The following is a 17,308-nucleotide window of genomic DNA, read 5'->3' on the forward strand; positions in this document are numbered from 1 at the left end:
ACAGTGTCCAGTGGTTTTACTGATCCTAGCCAGCCTTCAGCCAACATACATGACCAGTATCAGCTCTGGGCTCAGACCAGTGCCAGGACAGAGGGGGAACATCTGAATGTAATGGGATGGGTGCCAGTGGTGGTGTAGACGGCTCCTGGAAAGCCTGTGGGCAGCTGCTACAAATGGATCCAGGGTCACAGGAGGCTTCCCAGCATTAAGAGGACTCCTGGATCAGATGGGGTTAGGGAGGCTGCTCAGGAAAGTGGGTGGTGAGATCAGAGGCAGCTGCCTGGTGTGGAAGCAGACAGGCCTCGAGTGAGCAAGAATCCATGAAGTAGGCTGTCATCAATCACGTAGTCTTGATTTAGCTCATTTTCATGGCAGTAAATGTAATATGTCACTGTACCAAGGGTTCCTTCCAAGCCTCGCCATTAACTGCTCTGTGATTTGAGATGGAGCCTCTGTTTCTTGGCATTGGAGGGGGATCTTGATCTAAGCCATTCCATGATGGCTTCCCACAAGATAGTAGGCCCTGAACGGGAAGCTGGGAGACTTGCTTATAGGATGTGAGTCTGGTCTCTGGGGAGTCTCATGTGGGCCCCAGGGGCCTTTGTCTTTAGGTGAGTAGCCTCCCTGGAGGGTGCCATCCCCAGTGAGCAGCAGCCAGTTACCCGTTGGCAGAGCCTGGGCATGGTAAGCTGCACCATCTGGGAGACATGAAGTCCAATCTTTCCTAGGTACCAGAGATCTCAGTGCCAGCAGCCTGGAGTGGGAAGCTGGAAGGAGGCTCTGTCCCAGGACAGTGGTCTCAAGTGCTCAGCGGGCCTTTTAGCATAGCTGCCATTCTCCCCAGAACTTTTTGCACTACGGGCCACAGAGGCATCAGGTTACCCAGGCCTCCCTATCCTGGCTCTCTAACCCCCCCTTTCTATGACCACTTTTGGGTCCCAGGAGGGTCTGTACAGGCTACAGCTCTAGACCTGCCATGGTTTCTGGGTCCTGGATTAGACCTGGCTCCTGCCTGGAGGGACAGCCAGCAGTGATACTCTTTTCTGGAGACCGTGGGAGAACACACACAGGAGCTCTTCCAAGGCCCAGAAGGCTTAGGTCAAGTGGGAAGACCTAGCTGGGCCTCTGGGTAGCAGCAGGATTTTAATGATAAGGTCAGGGTCTCACTAGCTTTGCTGTGGGCTGCACTTCAGTTATCCTGATTGCAGAGGGGAAACTGAGGCTTGCCAGGTAGACCATCGCTTGATATCTCTGTTCACTTTCTGCCCTGAGCAGAGCTCTGCAGGACTCTGATAGGATTGAGCACAAATACTGTTTATGAGCAGCCTCTGCTGGGGGCTGTCGGATGGACAGTCCTCATGGCCTCCTCACCAGGGCCAGGCCAGCCCCCAGGGCCAAGATGAGAACATGGAAGCAAGCCATGCTTTTCCAGCAGGTGGCGCCAAAGGGCACAGCAGAGGGACAGGGCTTGGCTAGGGGCTCTGAAGACTTCTTGGAAGAAGGGGCTTCCTAAACCCCAGCCTGAGACTTCTGTGGGCCCAAGCTGAGTCTTGAAGGCTCAGGGTGAGGGAGGGCCTCTGGGCAGAGGAATACAGACTCCCTACTCCCACCCCACGAGGGCCTCTTTGGCCTGGCGGGCAGCCGCCTGTCCACTCCCCAGCTGTCTTCCTCTGAAGGGAGATGCTGACCAGCTGGAACCTCATTCTCTCCTATTGAGGCCAAATGAGGGGAGGACTGGTGGAGTGGCTTTCTGGGGGCAGGGAGACAGCTGCTGAAGCCAGGCGAGGAGGAGGAGGATTTCCCTGCCTGCTGAAGGCCTTGGCCTTGGGGGAGAAGCAAACAGCCTAGCCAGCATCATCTCTGCCAGGCCTGCGCTGCCTCCTTTCTCCCAGGAAAGACGATTCTGGCTCTCATTGGGCAGGGGAGAAAAACAGGGGCTGCTTCTGCAGCAACCTTGTAGTTGACTCAGGGAGAGGGAAGAGCCGGGCCTGGCACAGGATTATCCAAGGCTGGCCTAGCCAGGGTTAGAATGGGGCCCTGGAAGGGGCTGGGGATATGTCATCATAAGTGGCCCTTAATTGGCTCAGCATTAAGCTGAGTTCTAGCAGAAGAGGCTGGGGGTAGCTAGCGGGTGCTACCACTGGCCCCCACAACTGCTGTCCGGGCTGAAAAGTGAATCATAGCTGGCCTGTTCCACATCATTGAAGGGGTAACAGCAAAACCAGACAGTAGAGTTCCCACAGGGCTCTTCTCTGAGTCCAGGCCAGGACTCTGAGGAGTCCCAGCGCCTCCCTTGCACCCTGACCCCAGCCCATCCCCAGCATAAACAGATACCCTGAGTTGTGGACACAAGGAGTGGGGAGTTTTACAGAAAGGAAATTGGTTTGTGGGGATCCTCTGAGAGGACAAGGCTTGATGGGGAGTGTGGTGCCAGGGCGTGGGGACCCTGGAAATGGGGACACAGAGCTCATCTACCCAATGGTGTAACAGGGCTGAGTGCCTATGCTGTCTCTCACATCTTGGGACAATGGGGCTGATAATGCTGGTGGTTGTGGGATCAATAGAATAATATCGGCCTGAGAGGTATGTTCTCCTCCCTGTCCCTGTCCAAAGGGTTGTGAGAACGTAGAAGAGCATCCTCAGGGCAGGGGGCAGGGGTCTTTGTGGCTGTCTCCGGGAACAGGACGACTGGAGTGGGGCTGGATGGGGTGCAGGTAGAGGGCTGCGGGAGGTGACGTGTAGTCCTGTTACTGTGGTACATGAGATTCTGGAGGCACTGGGAACGAGGGATGTTGTTCAGGGTGGAGGGGATGCAGGCTTGGGCTGGAAGCCAAGGCACAGAGCTCTAGCGAGTGTTCTCTGAGGTTCCTCTGCTTTGCCAGCTCTGTCAGGTCAGGGGCAGAAGGCTGGCCATTTGGGCTCCTTGGCTTGCAGCTACGAATGGGCCCTGCCTGAAGCTCAGTTTGAGAGGGGGCGGGCGGCGGCGGGCGGGGGGGGGGGGGGGCTGTCTCTTCTCAGTGCACATCCTGTCGCTGACCCAGCCAGTTTGGGGGCGGAGAGAGGGCAGCTGCCTGGCCCCAAGCCCAGGAGAGCAGAGGTCACAGCAGGGCGCTGGGCTGGGTGGGAGCTGGGGGAGGGTGCAGGGAGCAGGGGGATGGGGGGTCAGGCCAGGACAGGAGCTGTGGCTTCTTCCTCCTGCCGCCTTCCTGGAGGGCCTTGTGGGAGCTCGCCCCATGGCTGGTCCTCTGGGTTGAGGCTGGGCCACCCCTTTCCTTTCCTTCTCTTGGTATTTAGGTCCACTGCCCACCAGGGGTCTTCTGTGGACAGCTTCAGCCTTTGGGGCGCAAAGTACTTTCTCAGGACCAGGGCCTGCCTGGGGCCACCCACAAGCTAGGGCAAGGCCTGTACTCAGTGCCCATTTAGAACCTGACCCTTCAGTGGTGCCCCTCTCCCCAAGCCCCCAGGCCTCCTCCATCCCCTAGTACCCTGCGATCATCCTGGTGACAGGCCGCAGGAATGTTGTGGTTACTGCCACCTGACTGTGCCTGGGGCCTTCCCCGTCTTTACCCCATCCCCACGCAGGTGACTCCATGGCTGCCTCAGCTCCTTTGTGGCATCGTCGCAAAAGTCCGGGCAGAGCTTGCCCCTTGCCCAGTTGGATGGGCAGCCCCACCCTCCCTAGCTCCACAGCCCCCCCTGCTGCCCAGACGCTATCCAGCCGGGAGCCAGGGGCGCCCCAGCCAGGGAAGACCAGAGCCCCGCCTCTGGGCCCCTGGTGGCCTCCAGGTCTCCTGGGTGGACACCTGGCCTAGGCCTCCGGCCCTGGGGAGGAGGCAGTGCTCTGCCTTTGGAGTGGGGCTGCACAGGCCAGCAATCCACCTGTTCCATCTCTGCCTGACCTGGGGCCTGGCTCCGGGGGCCTCCCACTGGCTCCTCTCTGGCCTTCCCACCTCTGGTTTCTCCCCACCCTGTTCCTCAACCTTTCCTCACCTTGTCATCCCCCAACCCCAGCCTTCCTCACCCAGCAGCCAGACTGACCCTAACGGGACCGTGGCTCTCCTTGCTTGCGGCCTGCTCCTGTATCCCCAGTGCTCCGAGTGCAGCCAGGCCCCTCGGCCTGGCGTGGAGTCCCAGGCCCCAGCCTGCTGGCAGCTCTGCCCTGGTTCCCTCCCTCTGCCAGCCCCGAGCTGTGCTCAGTTCCTCGAATGCGGCAGACACTCAGTGAATGCCTTCAGGCCTTTGCACACACTGTTCCCTCTTCCTGGAACACACTTTCATCTCCCAGTTCTTTCATCCCCCAAGCTGGCCTTCCATCTCCCTCCTTGCGCCCTGCTGGAACTGTTCACACTGTGGGGCAGTTACCTGTTCCAGGATACTCGAGGGCGTGAATCTATGCCACACCCCAAGGGAGGGGCCTTGTGTCCCCGACTCCTGGCTCTGGAGTAGGGGTGCACCGGGGCAGGGAGGTGAGCCAGCGGTGCTGGCCTGCAGCACCCTCGAGGTGGCATCACTGTTGAGGGGCCGGTGGCCTGTGCAGAGTGGGGGCAGTGGGGGCACAGTGCTGGACTAGGACTTGCCAATCCCCCCTCCCTGACGGGCTTCCTTGCTGCCGTGTGCCTCCCACAGTTACAGCTACATGATCGACAATGTCATCCTGCTCATCACGGGCACGCTGCACCAGCGCTCTATCGCCGAGCTTGTGCCCAAGTGCCACCCACTAGGCAGCTTTGAGCAGATGGAAGCTGTGAACATCGCGCAGACACCTGCCGAGCTCTACAATGCCATTCTGGTGGACACGCCCCTGGGTGAGCCACTGGGGCGGAGGGAGGAAGAGGTGGGCAGCGCCTCCGGGTGGGTTTGCGGAACCCTGGGTGGAGGGTGGGGGGTGGGGGTGATGCTGAGCCAGAAAGGGAGGCCTGCCACCTGCTGCTTACCTTTATCTTGTCCTTGACCTCCCGCTCATTCTCTCACCCTGCCTTCTGCTCCTTTTCTGTTGCTTTTACTGGGCCAGGCAGGCCACCCCCAGGGCCTGACTCGGAGCATGTAGCTTTGTGAAACTGGCCAATTTCTCAGAATGCAGAGGATGGCTGAGCTCATGCAGAGGGGAGAGGCCGGGGTCCCTCAGAGTCTTGGGAGCTTGAATGATCGTGGCCCCAAGCTGGGCCAGAGTGGCTGGCTGCCTGTGAGGCAGAAGAGGGAAGCAAATAGCTTCAGCTTCACTCGCCTCCACAGAGCAGGTCCCAGGGGCCAGGTCAGGCAGTGTCCGGCAGGATGCAGGGTTCGTGTCAGAGGCCAAGAAAGGAAGGGGAACTGGGAGCTTCCTGCAGGGCCCCACCTAGGCAGTGCTGGCTCCTGCCTGTCTTGGAGGCTAGAGAGAAGGCACTAAGGCTGTCACCAGCTAGTGCCCTCATAGCCACAGTCCTAGTCCCTAGGGCACCACCTCCAGGAAGCCTCCAGGGTTAGACCACTGGGTTCTAAGCTGCCCTTGTTCCTATACTGAATGGCCTGAGCCCTACCTGCTGGGCATATCTGCTGTATACTCCTCCAGTAGCTCTGAGCAAGTTCTGGGCTCTTTGTGGCTTCTCAGTTTCTCCATCTTTAAAGAAGAGACAGACTAGTGAGTCTGAGGGCCCCTGTCAGGGGAGGGGGCTCTATCCTGCTCTGGCCACCACTTTTAGCCCAGCAGTGGCCCTCTGGGTCATTGGTCCATGCCCACCCAGCTTGTTCCTGGTCTTGAGGAGGAGGCTAGTTTTCCAAACATGGGCCCCAGGCCCTTCTGGGCGTTGCAGATCTGTGGGCATCAGGCCCCAGATCCACAGCTGCCCCTCAAGGAAGAAGGATGTCATGGCCTCTTATGCAAGTCTGTCTTTGGCATGGACTGAGGTTGGGTCTGCCCCAGAGGCGATTAGATCATGTTATGGCTGGCCGCCTCCTTTATAAATCAGTTTTAGGAGCAAGGATGCAGGAGAAGCTCAGGTCAGTGCACATGGCCCCTAGTATTGCTTCTGCCACTTCCAAGGCAATCGCCCAGGCTGGGTTGGGAGGCCCCCACCCCCCTTGCCGGTTGGGCCTTGTGGCAGGAGCCCTCTGTGGCCTGCAGGGTGGCCAGACAGCAGCTGGACTCTTGCCTAGGCTGAATCCAGTCTCCCACCCTCACCCCCACGTCTTTCTTCCCCAGCGGCCTTTTTCCAGGACTGCATTTCAGAGCAGGACCTTGATGAGATGAACATCGAGATCATTCGCAACACACTCTACAAGGTAGTGCCCTCGCCAGGGGCAGGGCCGGGCCTGTGGGGGGGGGGGGGGCGGGGGGGGCACGGGGTGGTGGGTTGGTGTGTTAGGTGGGGTGCCGGGACAGGACGTGGTGCACCAGGCTCCTATCCTGGGGGCTTATCCACTTATTGCTGGCTCCCGAGCTGGGCGCAAGCTGCATGGAACAGGTTCTCCACCTTGTGGCGCCTGCAGCAGGTCCTGATAAGATCAGCAGGAGTGGCTGGTGCCCCACGGCTCGGCCTGTCAGAGCTGGCTCCTAGATGGCTGCTCCCCTGCATCCAGGAGGGTCACGGGCCACCACCCAGGCCATAGCTTTCAGGGTTACCCCACCTGGACTGTTGCCAGCCAGGACAGGCATTTGAGCAGAGGCAATGGTGTGCTCGGTTATGGTGGAGGAGGGTACCCAGCCAGGTGTAGCCAGGTCACCAAGTCCTTCTCGGGTTCCCAGGCCTAGAACCAGTGTCATGTCCCAGCATCCTCATCCCCCACACACCTTCTGCTTCCCTCCAGGCTATGGCACAGGTTGGTGACCCCTGGAGATAGAGTGAGTTTGGGATTCATGGGTCCATACTGTCCTGGCCCAAGGAGGCTAAGAGCAGGGCTGAGAGCCAAGGCAGGGGGCTGGCCAGGGACCAGTGAAGGACATTTGGGACAGTCTGGGTTCTGGCCGTAGTGAAGCCCTGAGCAGTGGTGCCAAGACCCCTGATGGGTTGCAGCCAGGAACATGGATTAGCAGTGGGCAGGCTCCAAAGTGGGGGCTGAGGCTAGCCCAGGCTGAGGGCTCTGCTGACCTAACCCTGAGAACACCTGTCTGTCGGATCTTTACGGTGAAGGTCTTCTCCTGCCTGGGTTGGAGCTAAGAGGCCAACACTTGGCCACAGCCTGAGCTGAGGCCCTCCAGTCTCTCTCTGGGAGTCTGGGCTAGGGTGTAAGGGCAGCTCTGTGGGTAGATGAGGAGCCCGCTTGTAGATTGCAGGCGTGTAGGCAAGGGAGCAGCAAAGGCAGAAGCAAGCATGGGACATGGGCCAGGTGGCAAGCAGTTTGCTGTGGAAGTGCGGGTTTCAGATGGACAGTAGGACACAGGTCTGGAAAAAGAGGCAGGCACAGGATCAAGTCACCCAGGGCCTAGCGTGCCAGGACCGAGTTCGAACTGTATCCGGTGGACAGGGCCAGCCAGCCAAAGTTTGCAGCAGAGAAAGCCCCCTCTGGCTACAGGGCGGAGGACAGAGCAGAGAGGTGAGAGCAAGGTAGGCAGGCGGCCAACTTCTTTAATTGTCAAGACCGCCCTAGGAGCTAGCTGGGCATCGGTATCCACACTGGTGACATGAGGAAACAGGACTCAGAGAAGCATGGTAGGTTGCCTGAAGCCACTTGCTAGACTCTAGAAGCACTGGGATCACACCTGGCTCAGCGTGTTTGGAAAGCACGTGCTCTCATCTGCCCCGCTAACAGGGAGGCAGGCCAGGCCGTCAGCCGAGGCTGTGTGTGCACACACCATCTGAGTGCTCCTGCCCGCCCAGATGGCCCGCTGCCGGGATCCCTGCCCTGAGACCGGGTGAGGGGTGCGGCTGTCCCCCCAGCCTCACCCACACCCTCACCAGGCCTGACTGGTTCTAGCTGGAGTCACTGGTGAGGGCTGCTCAGGCACTGGCTCATAAACACTGATCCAAGGCTGAGGGCATCGTGCCAGGACCGCCTGCTCGTCAGGCAGTGTCCCAGCCCAGTGGCCACAGATGGGAGATTAGACGGACCCTCAACGGCCTGGCAGGTGGGAACTGTAGGCAGCTGCGCAGCAGCCACGGACTGGCAGGCTGCAGGGGACAGGGTGGGGGAGGTAACCTTGGTACCTGTCCCTGTGGGGTCTTGCCAGTTTCTTCAGCTGCCCAGCTTCCAGAAGAATCTGGGCCTGTCCCACCATCTCCCCCGACCCTGGGGTCAGCCTCTCTAGGGACTGGTACAGCTCGGTGAAGGCTGGGGACTTCCCCACAGATTGGAACTGCAGGGAAGGTCCCTCAGGGGGAGGCCTGGAGATTTGGGCACAACCAGCTTGGCTGGCCATGGGGAGGAAAGTGGCTGGGGACAGTCATCGAGGGACTGATTACCACTAAGCCATGGCAAGATTGGCAGAGGTTTCTGATCCAAGCCCTCTGATTCCTGTGCTGGAGTCCACTCTCTCCTTCCAAGCTTCTTGCTCCCTGCCCTGTCCTAGATGTCTGTTTCCTGTGGCCCTGGTGGTCCCCACAGGCCTCCTCCCGAGCCCAGCCTGCCCAGTGCTGTTTTGCCTTTGCTTGTGGACTCATTTCACTGCCTTGGAGCAGCAGAGCCTGTGGCCCAGATCAGCTGGCGGTGGATGGAAAAGTCTCTGAACCTTGGAGGGCAGACCTCAGTACTGAAAGCTTTCCAGGCTTCCCAGCTCTCACTCTCAACCCTTCAGAATAATCTCTAGCCTGTGGAGCCAGAGTCCCTGTGACCATGCCACCAGAAGGGACCCAGGAGGATCTGAGTGAAGGGAGCTCTCTGGGGGGCTGCAAGACCATGCCCCCTCTCCTGACATGTCCCTGATTGGTTTTATGAGTGAGTGCTGGGAGGGAACTAGGGCCTGGGCTGAACTCTCTTTTCCTCATGCCCAGGAGATCCAGTTTGCCTGGACAGGAAGTGCTCATTCTCATCACAGTCCATGTGTCCAGCCGTTGCACTGCAGGGCTCGGTCTGTGTAGACAATAACCGTCGCTCAGCAGGAGCTGGGCTGACATTTTGCTTTGTGCTTCACAATGCCTGGGACCTACCTGAGGGTGTTCTGTGAGGTGGGCTACCAAGAGGAGCCCGGGCACCCAGTCCAGGCTACCTCCGTGAACCCTCAGGAGTAACCTTCCTTCACTAAGCCCATCAACACATGGTTTTCTGAGGCTGAGGAGGGGAGGTTTGGGGGAAGGGCAGGCAGGGCAGCTGGGGGCAGACAGGGCCCCTGTCTAAGCCTGGCGTCCTGTGGGATGATGGTGGAGAGGTGTGGAGGGGGTACTACACCATGAAGCAGTCAGCCAGAAATTGCTCTGTCACTCCTGGTGCAGAGAGGCAGCAGGCCAACCGATTAACAGTTGGAATTTGTGTATGTTTCTGAGGCCCTGACATGGGAGCTGCCCTGGCCAATCCATGGGTGTGATGCTTGGACTTACCATGCAAGGGACTGGGGAGGGCAGAAGAGGCCTGGCAAATCCCCCAATTCCCTGCCTGGGTTGAGCAAGCCCCATGCTCTGCACAGGCCTACCTGGAGTCTTTCTACAAGTTCTGCACCCTACTGGGCGGGACCACGGCCGATGCCATGTGCCCCATCCTGGAGGTGAGTGCCTGCCCACCCTCACACCTGCCGGTCCCTGGTAGCCCCGACCTGGGGAAAGCCCTGCCAGCTGACTGGCACCTGCCTCCTTCCCCCCTCCACCTCCCTCCTGCCTCCCTCCACCTTGCCTGTGTGCCGGCCCCACAGTTTGAAGCTGACCGACGAGCCTTCATCATCACCATCAACTCGTTCGACACAGAGCTGTCCAAGGAGGACCGTGCCAAGCTCTTTCCGCACTGCGGAAGGCTCTATCCAGAAGGCCTGGCCCAGCTGGCTCGGGCCGATGACTATGAGCAGGTGAAGAACGTGGCCGACTACTACCCGGTGAGTGCCCTGGCTACAGGATAATGGGCAGGCATACTGGCATCTGCATCCCCACCCCTCACCCAACAGCACCCTCATGCTCATGCTTTCCATCTCTCCCCCGGGCCAGGAATATAAGCTGCTTTTCGAGGGTGCAGGCAGCAATCCTGGAGACAAGACCCTGGAGGACCGATTCTTCGAGCATGAGGTGAGGGATTGCTCACCTGCCGATCGTAGGGGAGGGTTGGTGGCCCAGGCCTGACTGCCATCGCGGCCACCTGCACACCATGCTGCCTGTCTGTAGGTGAAACTGAACAAGCTGGCCTTCCTGAACCAGTTCCACTTTGGTATCTTCTACGCCTTCGTGAAGCTCAAGGAGCAAGAGTGTCGCAACATTGTATGGATCGCCGAGTGCATTGCCCAGCGTCACCGCGCCAAGATCGACAACTACATCCCCATCTTCTAGCGCTCTGGCCCAAGGCTCCCCACAAGTGTGTGTCTGCGTGTGCTGTGACAAAGCCCATGGTTCACATGCCTGCCCCGGGGGGTAGCACATTGTTCCAGTGACTACTGGTTTCCCTGACCCTCTCTCAGATGGCTCTTGGGCCTGAAAAGGGGCTGGGCACCTGCTCCCCCTACCAAGGATGGACCAACCCCCTCTCCCCCAAAAGGAGGCCCCCTCAGCCCTCTGTTTACAGCCACTGACATGTCTAAGAAGCATGTGGTCATTTTATGTCCTTCCCTGAGAACCCCTGGGGCAGCGTGAGCCTCCTCTTCCGTCTGTGGGTGGCCCCCAGAGCTGTGGCCCAGGGGAAGGAGAGTGTGTGTCCTGGAGGCATAGGGGAAATAGCTCTACAACCCCATCCCTCAGCTGTGCCCTCTAAGACAATAAATTGCCCTCTCAAAGCCTAGCTGTCTGCTGTCTCCTTTGTGCCCTAGTACCTCTCCCAGATGTCCAACTTCCCTTGGGTAACCCTCCCCCCACCCCGAACTTTCCAGCTCCTTCGCTGGCCCTCTCCCTGTGCAGCCAGGTTCTGCAGGATGAGGGAAGTCACTGGAGGCCCAGACAGGGCCGTGGAGCTGGGTCCTGGCCCTGGAGGGCCCCAGGCCTCCCTGTTTGCCTCATTGAGCCCCTCTATGCCCTTGGCCAGGGGCACCACCCCCATTTCACTAGGAGGAAGCCCTAATCTGTGAATAAATGAAGGGGACTAGGTGTGAACCACAGAGCCTGCACCCAGAGTCTCAGCCTGTGCTGACCACCGGGGCTTCCCCAGGCAGTCCCTAATCTGTCACCCAGCCACAGCCTATCACCCAGGCAGTCACCCCCTCCCAAAACAGCATCTCTGCATTCTAGGAGAAATAAAAATTTGTCTTTATTTAAAAGGTGGCAGTCGGGCAAGTGGGGTATGCAGCCTCCCTGTGGCTAGGGGGCTTGGGTGGGTGGTCAGAGCCCGAATTCTTGAGCCAGTCAAGAAACAGGATTCACCCTTGAATTGCAGCACTGAGGCACTGGTGCCTCAAAAAAATCCTGAGGGGGGGTCTCCACCCCACCCAGTAACTCCTTAGTTTGCAGAGACACTGTCTGCGGGATCCTGTCAAAGGCTACAGCTAAGTCTTGCACAGAACTCCCCATCCAGCTGGGTTCTCCAAGCTACAGGGGTGGAACCTTGTGCCCAGGAGGGTCTGTGTGGGCTCATGAAGCAGTTGAGAGGCCTGGAGGTTTATTGGAGGTCTGGCCTGGGGCACTGACCGAGTGGGTAGGGCTGGGGTCCTTGAGGCCAGGCTCTAGGGCAGACTTGGCGGGGGGAGGGTCACAATGCCCAGGGGAGGGCCAAGGGCTCAAGGGACCTCCTGTGCAGCTAGGCCACCTGTGGGCACTGCTCATTGGGCTGCCATGGGGGAAGGGCCTTCGTTTGGATCTGGGTCCTGGGCTGCCTCCTGGGCTGGGGTAGAGCCAGGCTGGCCAGGCCGCAGCGCTCTTGGCAGACAGTGATTGATGAAGAAGGTCTGCAGGAAGCGGCGCCGCAGGCCCTCGGGCAGGTAGTAGTGGATGAAGTACATGAGCCCCAGGCCACGGCCTGGGTAATAGCGACGGCGCGGCTGAGCTGCCAGCAGCGCGTCAGTGATGGCATCTACGACTGGGCTGAGGTCTGGCAGGGCGAGGCGCAGTGAATGCAGGAACTGCCCGTGTAAGTGCTCAATGTAGTCTTCGCCGTAGGCCTGGAGCAACTCTCGGGGCAGGCTGGCCAGCAGCAGCTGCTTGCGCTGCTCCCAATGTCCCACATTCCGCACGGACTCTGGGGAAGGAGTGGCAAGGTCAGGGTGAGGTCAGTTAGGGAAGCCAAATCCAGACTCCGGTAAATCTACCCCCAAACCACTCCCTGCCTCCAGCCAGAGCCATGGCCATTCATCAGACCAGATCCCACCCCAGGCAAGACCACAACCACACACCCCATCCCAGGCCCGACCCCCACCTGTCTTAAAGCAGCCAGGCTGGATGACGCTGACCTTGACCCCCCAGGGCAGAAGTTCACAGCTGAATGTGTCCATGAGCAGCGCCATGGCCGCTTTGGAGGTCCCATAGGCTGCCAAGCATGGGTATGGCATGTCTCCTGGGGATGGATTGGAAGTGAGGCTGCTCAGCCTGGGCCAGAGGCTCTAGCATCCCTCCCCGAGGCTCTGCAGCAGCACCTTTTCTACTCCAGAGGGGAGGGGCACTCACCTGCTGGGCTGCCCACAGTCACTATACGACCCCTAGAGCGGCGCAGCAGTGGCAAGAGACCCTTGGTCAGCTCAAGCGCGCCGAAGAAATTCACCTCCATGCAGCTGCGGAATGTGGCCACAGGGGACAGCTCCACATCGGCCACTACATCGTTGTGGCCTGCATTGTTGACCAGGCCCCACAAGCCTGAGGGCATGGAGAAGGTGGGTGAAAGAGAGGAGGAAGTGCTGGATCAGGCCAGCAGCAAACCTCTAATCCCTGCCCATTCATTCCCACCAGCCACGCCCTCTCCTGGAGGAGCTCTGGCCACTGACCTGTGCTGCTGGTGTGGGCCTTTGTGAACTCTAGTGCTCGGCTGATGTCTGCTGGCTTGGTCAGGTCCATCTGCAGCAGCCTTAGGCGAGGGGAACAGCAGGCACGCAGCTCTAGGGCACCAGGGCCATCCAACTCCAACACGGTGGCCAGCACCGTGAAGCCCATGGCATCTAGCTTCTTGGCCGTCTCCTTGCCAAAACCAGAGTCACAGCCTGGCCAGGGCAGGGCAGCCAGTGAACTACCACTGTGGCCCAGTCCAGCCTGAGTCAACTCTAAGGATCCCCAGGGTCCGCACAGGATCCAGGCCCCTAGATATCCAATCTTCCAGCAGCCAGCAGGCCTCCCTCCTCTCCCAGGTCTGCCTCTGCAGGCTTTGCCCCTCTGGCTGAGCACCTGGGCACCAGCTCTCTCACGGCTGTCAACTCCCTGACTCCTCACAGCTACCTCAAATGGGGCTTACATTTCCCACTTTACAGAGGACACTGAGACCTAGCAATGAGAAGCTGCTTCCCAAAGACTCTTAGCCAGCAAAGAGTAAGGCCAGGACTCTCCTGGAGGTCAGTGTGAGGCCCAGTCTCAGCCCTGGTGTCCTTGCTCTGCTATCAGGGCTTAGCTTGCGTGTGCAGTGTTACTGCACCACCTCCCTCCCTTTCTCGCTGCCCTTGCCCAGGCTTCTTCCTCTTACCTGGACTATGAAGCAGCCCCCTCCTTGGTCCTATCCCATCTTGCCCCCTTGAACGCATTCTCTACCTAAGCAGCCAGAGGGATCTTTCCAAAAATGACAGTATCACTCTGCGGCTGAAAACCTTTCCAAGGCCCCCCCTGCCAGTCCTCAGGATGAAGCCCAAGCCCTCTACTCCCATCACCACAAGCTGAGCCCCACTTCCCTTCCATGTCAACATCCCTACTATTGTTCTAAGCTCTAGGCAAAACTAGAGGCCCATCCCCATCTCACCCTTGACCCCAGCTCTGGGAATTCCAACCAGTGGCAACAGTAGGGCATTCTCTGAGCCCTGACCACTTGCTCCTAGGACAGACGAGATGATGGATGGAGAAGAGAACAGACCTGCATTTGAATCCTTTCCCACACCCAGCAAGTGTGACCTGAGGTCAGTTACCACTTTGGAGACCTAATTTCCTGTCTTTGGTATGTAGAGAGAGGAACCACCAGGCAAAGTCTAAGTGGGGGTCTGATAAGCAGCAACCCCCTTCCTCAATTGTTCCTCAAATTCTGATCTTGGCTCCCTAGGCAGCCAACAAGGGGAGGGAGAGGGCCATGAAGGAGGAGGCTTTCCAGAGCCTTCCTCCCTGGTGCTCCTGCTAAACAGAAGTTTCACAGTAGCCCTGCTTTCCCAATTTTGGACGCTTGGGAAGCCTTCCCCACCTCAGCCCCGCCCTCTGCTGAGGCAGAGAACAAAGCTGGGCAGGGGGCTGTGAGCTGGGCTTTATGTGGCTGGGGTTCTGCAGACAACCCTGGGCTGACCGGTCCTTCCAGGGGAAGTCTGACTGGGGAGGCGAGTGAGCACATGTGTGTCCACTCGCCTAAGCTCCCTCCCAGAGCAGACGGGCCCTTCACAAGGAAAACAGAGGCCTTCCAGAGCCTCAGCTGTGCAGTCCGAACAGTCACCCATGCCTCGCATACCCTCTTGTTCACCTGACACACACAGACACCTGTACATACCTCCAGCCTGCTGGCATATTCACACAGGGGTTGCCTCTCATGAGACCCCCTGCCACCATCATACATAGAGGTGCACACAAGGCACTCAGCCCAAATTCTGACCCCAGGCCGGAGCTCAGGTAGTGGTTTTCAGGGGCATTCTCAGGAAGGGCGAGTGGAAGCTCTGGCAGGCTCGACACTGTTCCTGGCAGGTGAGTCAGGGCCTGGTTACCTCTTTGTCTTGCAATCAGGTGGTGAAAGAGGAAACCACAGAGAAGTTGAAGTGGGCTGGGCAGCACTCTTCCCCTCTCCCATCACAGGGCTTTACAGCCAGAGATGGAGGAGCCCAGACCTCAGATGGCATCCCACCTCTTCCCTCCTTCTCAGGCTCAAGGCAAGGAGCAGTAAGAGCAGCAGCTTGAAGGCCTGTGGGGAGCTATCAGGACCGACTGCCCACTGGGTCACTAGTACCAGCAGATACCCTGAGCCCTGTGGAGGCAGCTCACAAATTAGAAGGCAGGAGGGGGGCTGTCCAGTCCCTGGGAGCAGAGCTCACAGCCTAGTTGCTGCTTCATCCCGGGGCGGGGGAGGGGGGGTGTCTGTATCTTTCCTTCCTCAATCCCCCAAAACTTCACACTGTACTGAATTCAGGTCCCATGCATCAGGCCTGAACCCTGCTCTAGCTCCACCCTCTTGCTGAAGCCCCAGAGCCCTCAGGCCACCCTTATTCCCACCTCATCTCAGCAGTCTGGCTTCTTGCCTGGCATTCAAAGCCTCTTCTGAGGAAACAACCTCATGTCCCACCATGTCCCAGCAGCCAGGCTGGTTACTGATTGTCCCTACCCAGGCCACACTCACTTCTGTCTCAAGCCTTTGTTCTACATCCACACTTCACCTATCTTCACTCATCCTCTGAGGCCCGGCTCCTGGATGGCCTGTGGGAAGTTCCCTCAGGTCCATCCGATCCTACGGAGCCCCCTACTGGACCCAGCCTCTGAGCAGCCAGTCTGGAGGCAGCCCCCAGCCCAGGGCCCAAACACCAGGCAGAGCTCTGAGAACCTGTCCAAGGCCAGGCGGGGTGGGGGAGAACTAGACTGCCCCTCCCCCCACAGCACAGCCGGTGCCCCCTGGCCTTTCTCCCCCTCCCCACTTCCGCCTGGGCCTCAGGCCCCCCCTCCCCTCCCCTCCTTCTGGTGACAGATTTATTCCCTGCTCCAGACAAAGGGAACTCCGCCAGGCGGCCAGAGGCACCTGAGTACAGCTCTCCAGGACCTCCTTCCTGGGCACTGAAGACCAGGAGGAGAGGAATGTGGGGTGGGGTGCTGGTTGCAGACTCTGGACGGCTACCTCAGCAGTTTGGGGGTGGGTGGCGTGCTCTGAGAGGCAGCTGAATGCCCAGCTGTCGGTCATGGTGACCTCAACCTTTTCTGGCGTCCAAGGATCCCAGCCAACTTGGGGGGTGGGTCAATGCCCCAACTCCCCATCTACGCGCCTTCCGGTGGCCCCAGGAAAGAGGGGATGGAGCGTCCCACGTGGGCTTGTTAGGCCGCCTTCAAGGGGTGACCATCGTCTGAGTCCCTCAGAGCACGCCCCCGTCCAAAGACTGCTCTCCTGGGAAGGGGCACGCCATGAACCCCGAACTCCGGAGGCTCGTCTTTCTCAGCCAGCCGTCGTCCCTGCGCACCTGCCCGCTCCCAGCCTCGTTCTCCCTCCGCCACTCCCCGGCGGCAGGTAGTGAGCCCGGACTTGGGAGGTGCCGTGCGCTTCCTACTTGGCTCGCTCCCGGCACCCAAGGGAGGGCGACACTCGCACTCCTGCGCCGGGGGTCCCGCCTGGCGTCGGCGGCTCACGGGGAACCCTCCGGTCTGGTCCCGCCCTCGAGCCTGGAGTCCCCGCGCTCCGCGCACTCACCGGTGATGAGCACCGCGCGAGTGGCCACGGGCAGGCGCGGCGGGCGCGCCAGGCGGGACAGCGCCATCCAGCCGGCGGCGGCCAGCGCGGCGAGCGCGGCGGGCGGGGGCAGCAGGCGCTGGCACAGCCAGTCGAGCGCGGCCAGCAGCGCCAGCGCCGCCAGCAGCGGGCGGCCCAGACGCAGGTCCGCGCGCAGCAGCTGCAGCAGCGCGCGGGCCGCCACGAGCAGCCAGGCGCCGCCCGACGGCCAAGGCCAGCGCTCCATGGCGGCGGGGCCGGGCCGGGCCGGGCCGGGCCGGGGCGGGGCGGGGGCCGGGCTGGGGAGCGGGGAGCGGGGAGCGGGGCGAGGGGCCGGGGCGCGGGGCGCGGGGCGCGGGGCGCTGCACACACCGGCCGAGGGCGGGAGGGACACTCGCTTTCTCCGTTCGCCCTCGGGCCGAGCTTATAAAGAGCCCCGGGGGCGGGGGAGCGGGCGGGGCGGGGGCGGGGCGGGGGCGGGGCTTCCCTCCACTTCTCACCCCGCACCCTCCTTCGGGCAGGTGCCCCCCCTCCGCCCCGCCCCCACGGCCAGATCTGCTTTCTAAGAAGCCGGAACAAAGTCTCAAAGTTGCTGCTCGAGGAGGAGCCGCCTTGCCGCGGACCGTGCGGGGGACAGGGCCGGGTGGTGTGGCCCTCGTGCCCTGCATCTGTTCACGCCTGCCCCCCCCGGCCTCCGCCCCCAGGTGAACGCCCCCAGCTCGCACTCGCTCCGGACACCTGAGGACACGCACAGCCTCCATCAGCTCCCCGC

At 60.3% G+C, this 17,308-nt stretch overlaps 2 protein-coding genes across 3 annotated transcripts in view; one reads left to right on the forward strand and one right to left on the reverse strand.

The window, feature by feature from the left end:
* ATP6V0D1 (ATPase H+ transporting V0 subunit d1) overlaps positions 1–10,821 on the forward strand; it is a 39,589-nt gene extending 28,768 nt beyond the window's left edge. The window contains exons 3-8 of one of the 2 annotated variants that reach the window (XM_026011501.2): positions 4,627–4,805; positions 6,179–6,258; positions 9,533–9,610; positions 9,755–9,931; positions 10,041–10,118; positions 10,215–10,821. In XM_026011501.2, the coding sequence (XP_025867286.2) occupies positions 4,627–4,805; positions 6,179–6,258; positions 9,533–9,610; positions 9,755–9,931; positions 10,041–10,118; positions 10,215–10,376 (754 nt within the window). In that variant the 3' untranslated portion in view covers positions 10,377–10,821. The remainder of the gene's footprint in view (positions 1–4,626; positions 4,806–6,178; positions 6,259–9,532; positions 9,611–9,754; positions 9,932–10,040; positions 10,119–10,214) is intronic. The other variant, XM_072731693.1, reaches the window with a different exon arrangement.
* Positions 10,822–11,258: 437 nt separating this feature from the next.
* Positions 11,259–16,916, reverse strand: HSD11B2 (hydroxysteroid 11-beta dehydrogenase 2). The gene is made up of 5 exons (XM_026011672.2): positions 16,519–16,916; positions 12,947–13,159; positions 12,633–12,818; positions 12,385–12,522; positions 11,259–12,207 (listed from the first exon to the last, which is right to left on the reverse strand). The coding sequence occupies exons 1-5, from the start codon at positions 16,781–16,783 to the stop codon at positions 11,792–11,794; spliced, it is 1,218 nt and encodes a 405-aa protein (XP_025867457.2). The 5' UTR covers positions 16,784–16,916; the 3' UTR covers positions 11,259–11,791.
* Positions 16,917–17,308: the final 392 nt, after the last annotated feature.

Source organism: Vulpes vulpes, chromosome 12 (assembly GCF_048418805.1).
Source record: "Vulpes vulpes isolate BD-2025 chromosome 12, VulVul3, whole genome shotgun sequence".
Lineage (NCBI taxonomy): Eukaryota > Metazoa > Chordata > Mammalia > Carnivora > Canidae > Vulpes > Vulpes vulpes.

What these genes read in the sequence shown, in the direction of transcription:
- HSD11B2 (XM_026011672.2), bottom strand. Translation starts at nt 16,783, where the DNA reads ATGGAGCGCTGGCCTTGGCCGTCGGGCGGCGCCTGGCTGCTCGTGGCG. An exon ending in TCGCGCGGTGCTCATCACCG is followed by an intron (nt 13,160 to 16,518) that starts GTGAGTGCGCGG and finishes TGCCCTGGCCAG; the next exon opens with GCTGTGACTCTGGTTTTGGC. An exon ending in GGCCCACACCAGCAGCACAG is followed by an intron (nt 12,819 to 12,946) that starts GTCAGTGGCCAG and finishes CCATGCCCTCAG; the next exon opens with GCTTGTGGGGCCTGGTCAAC.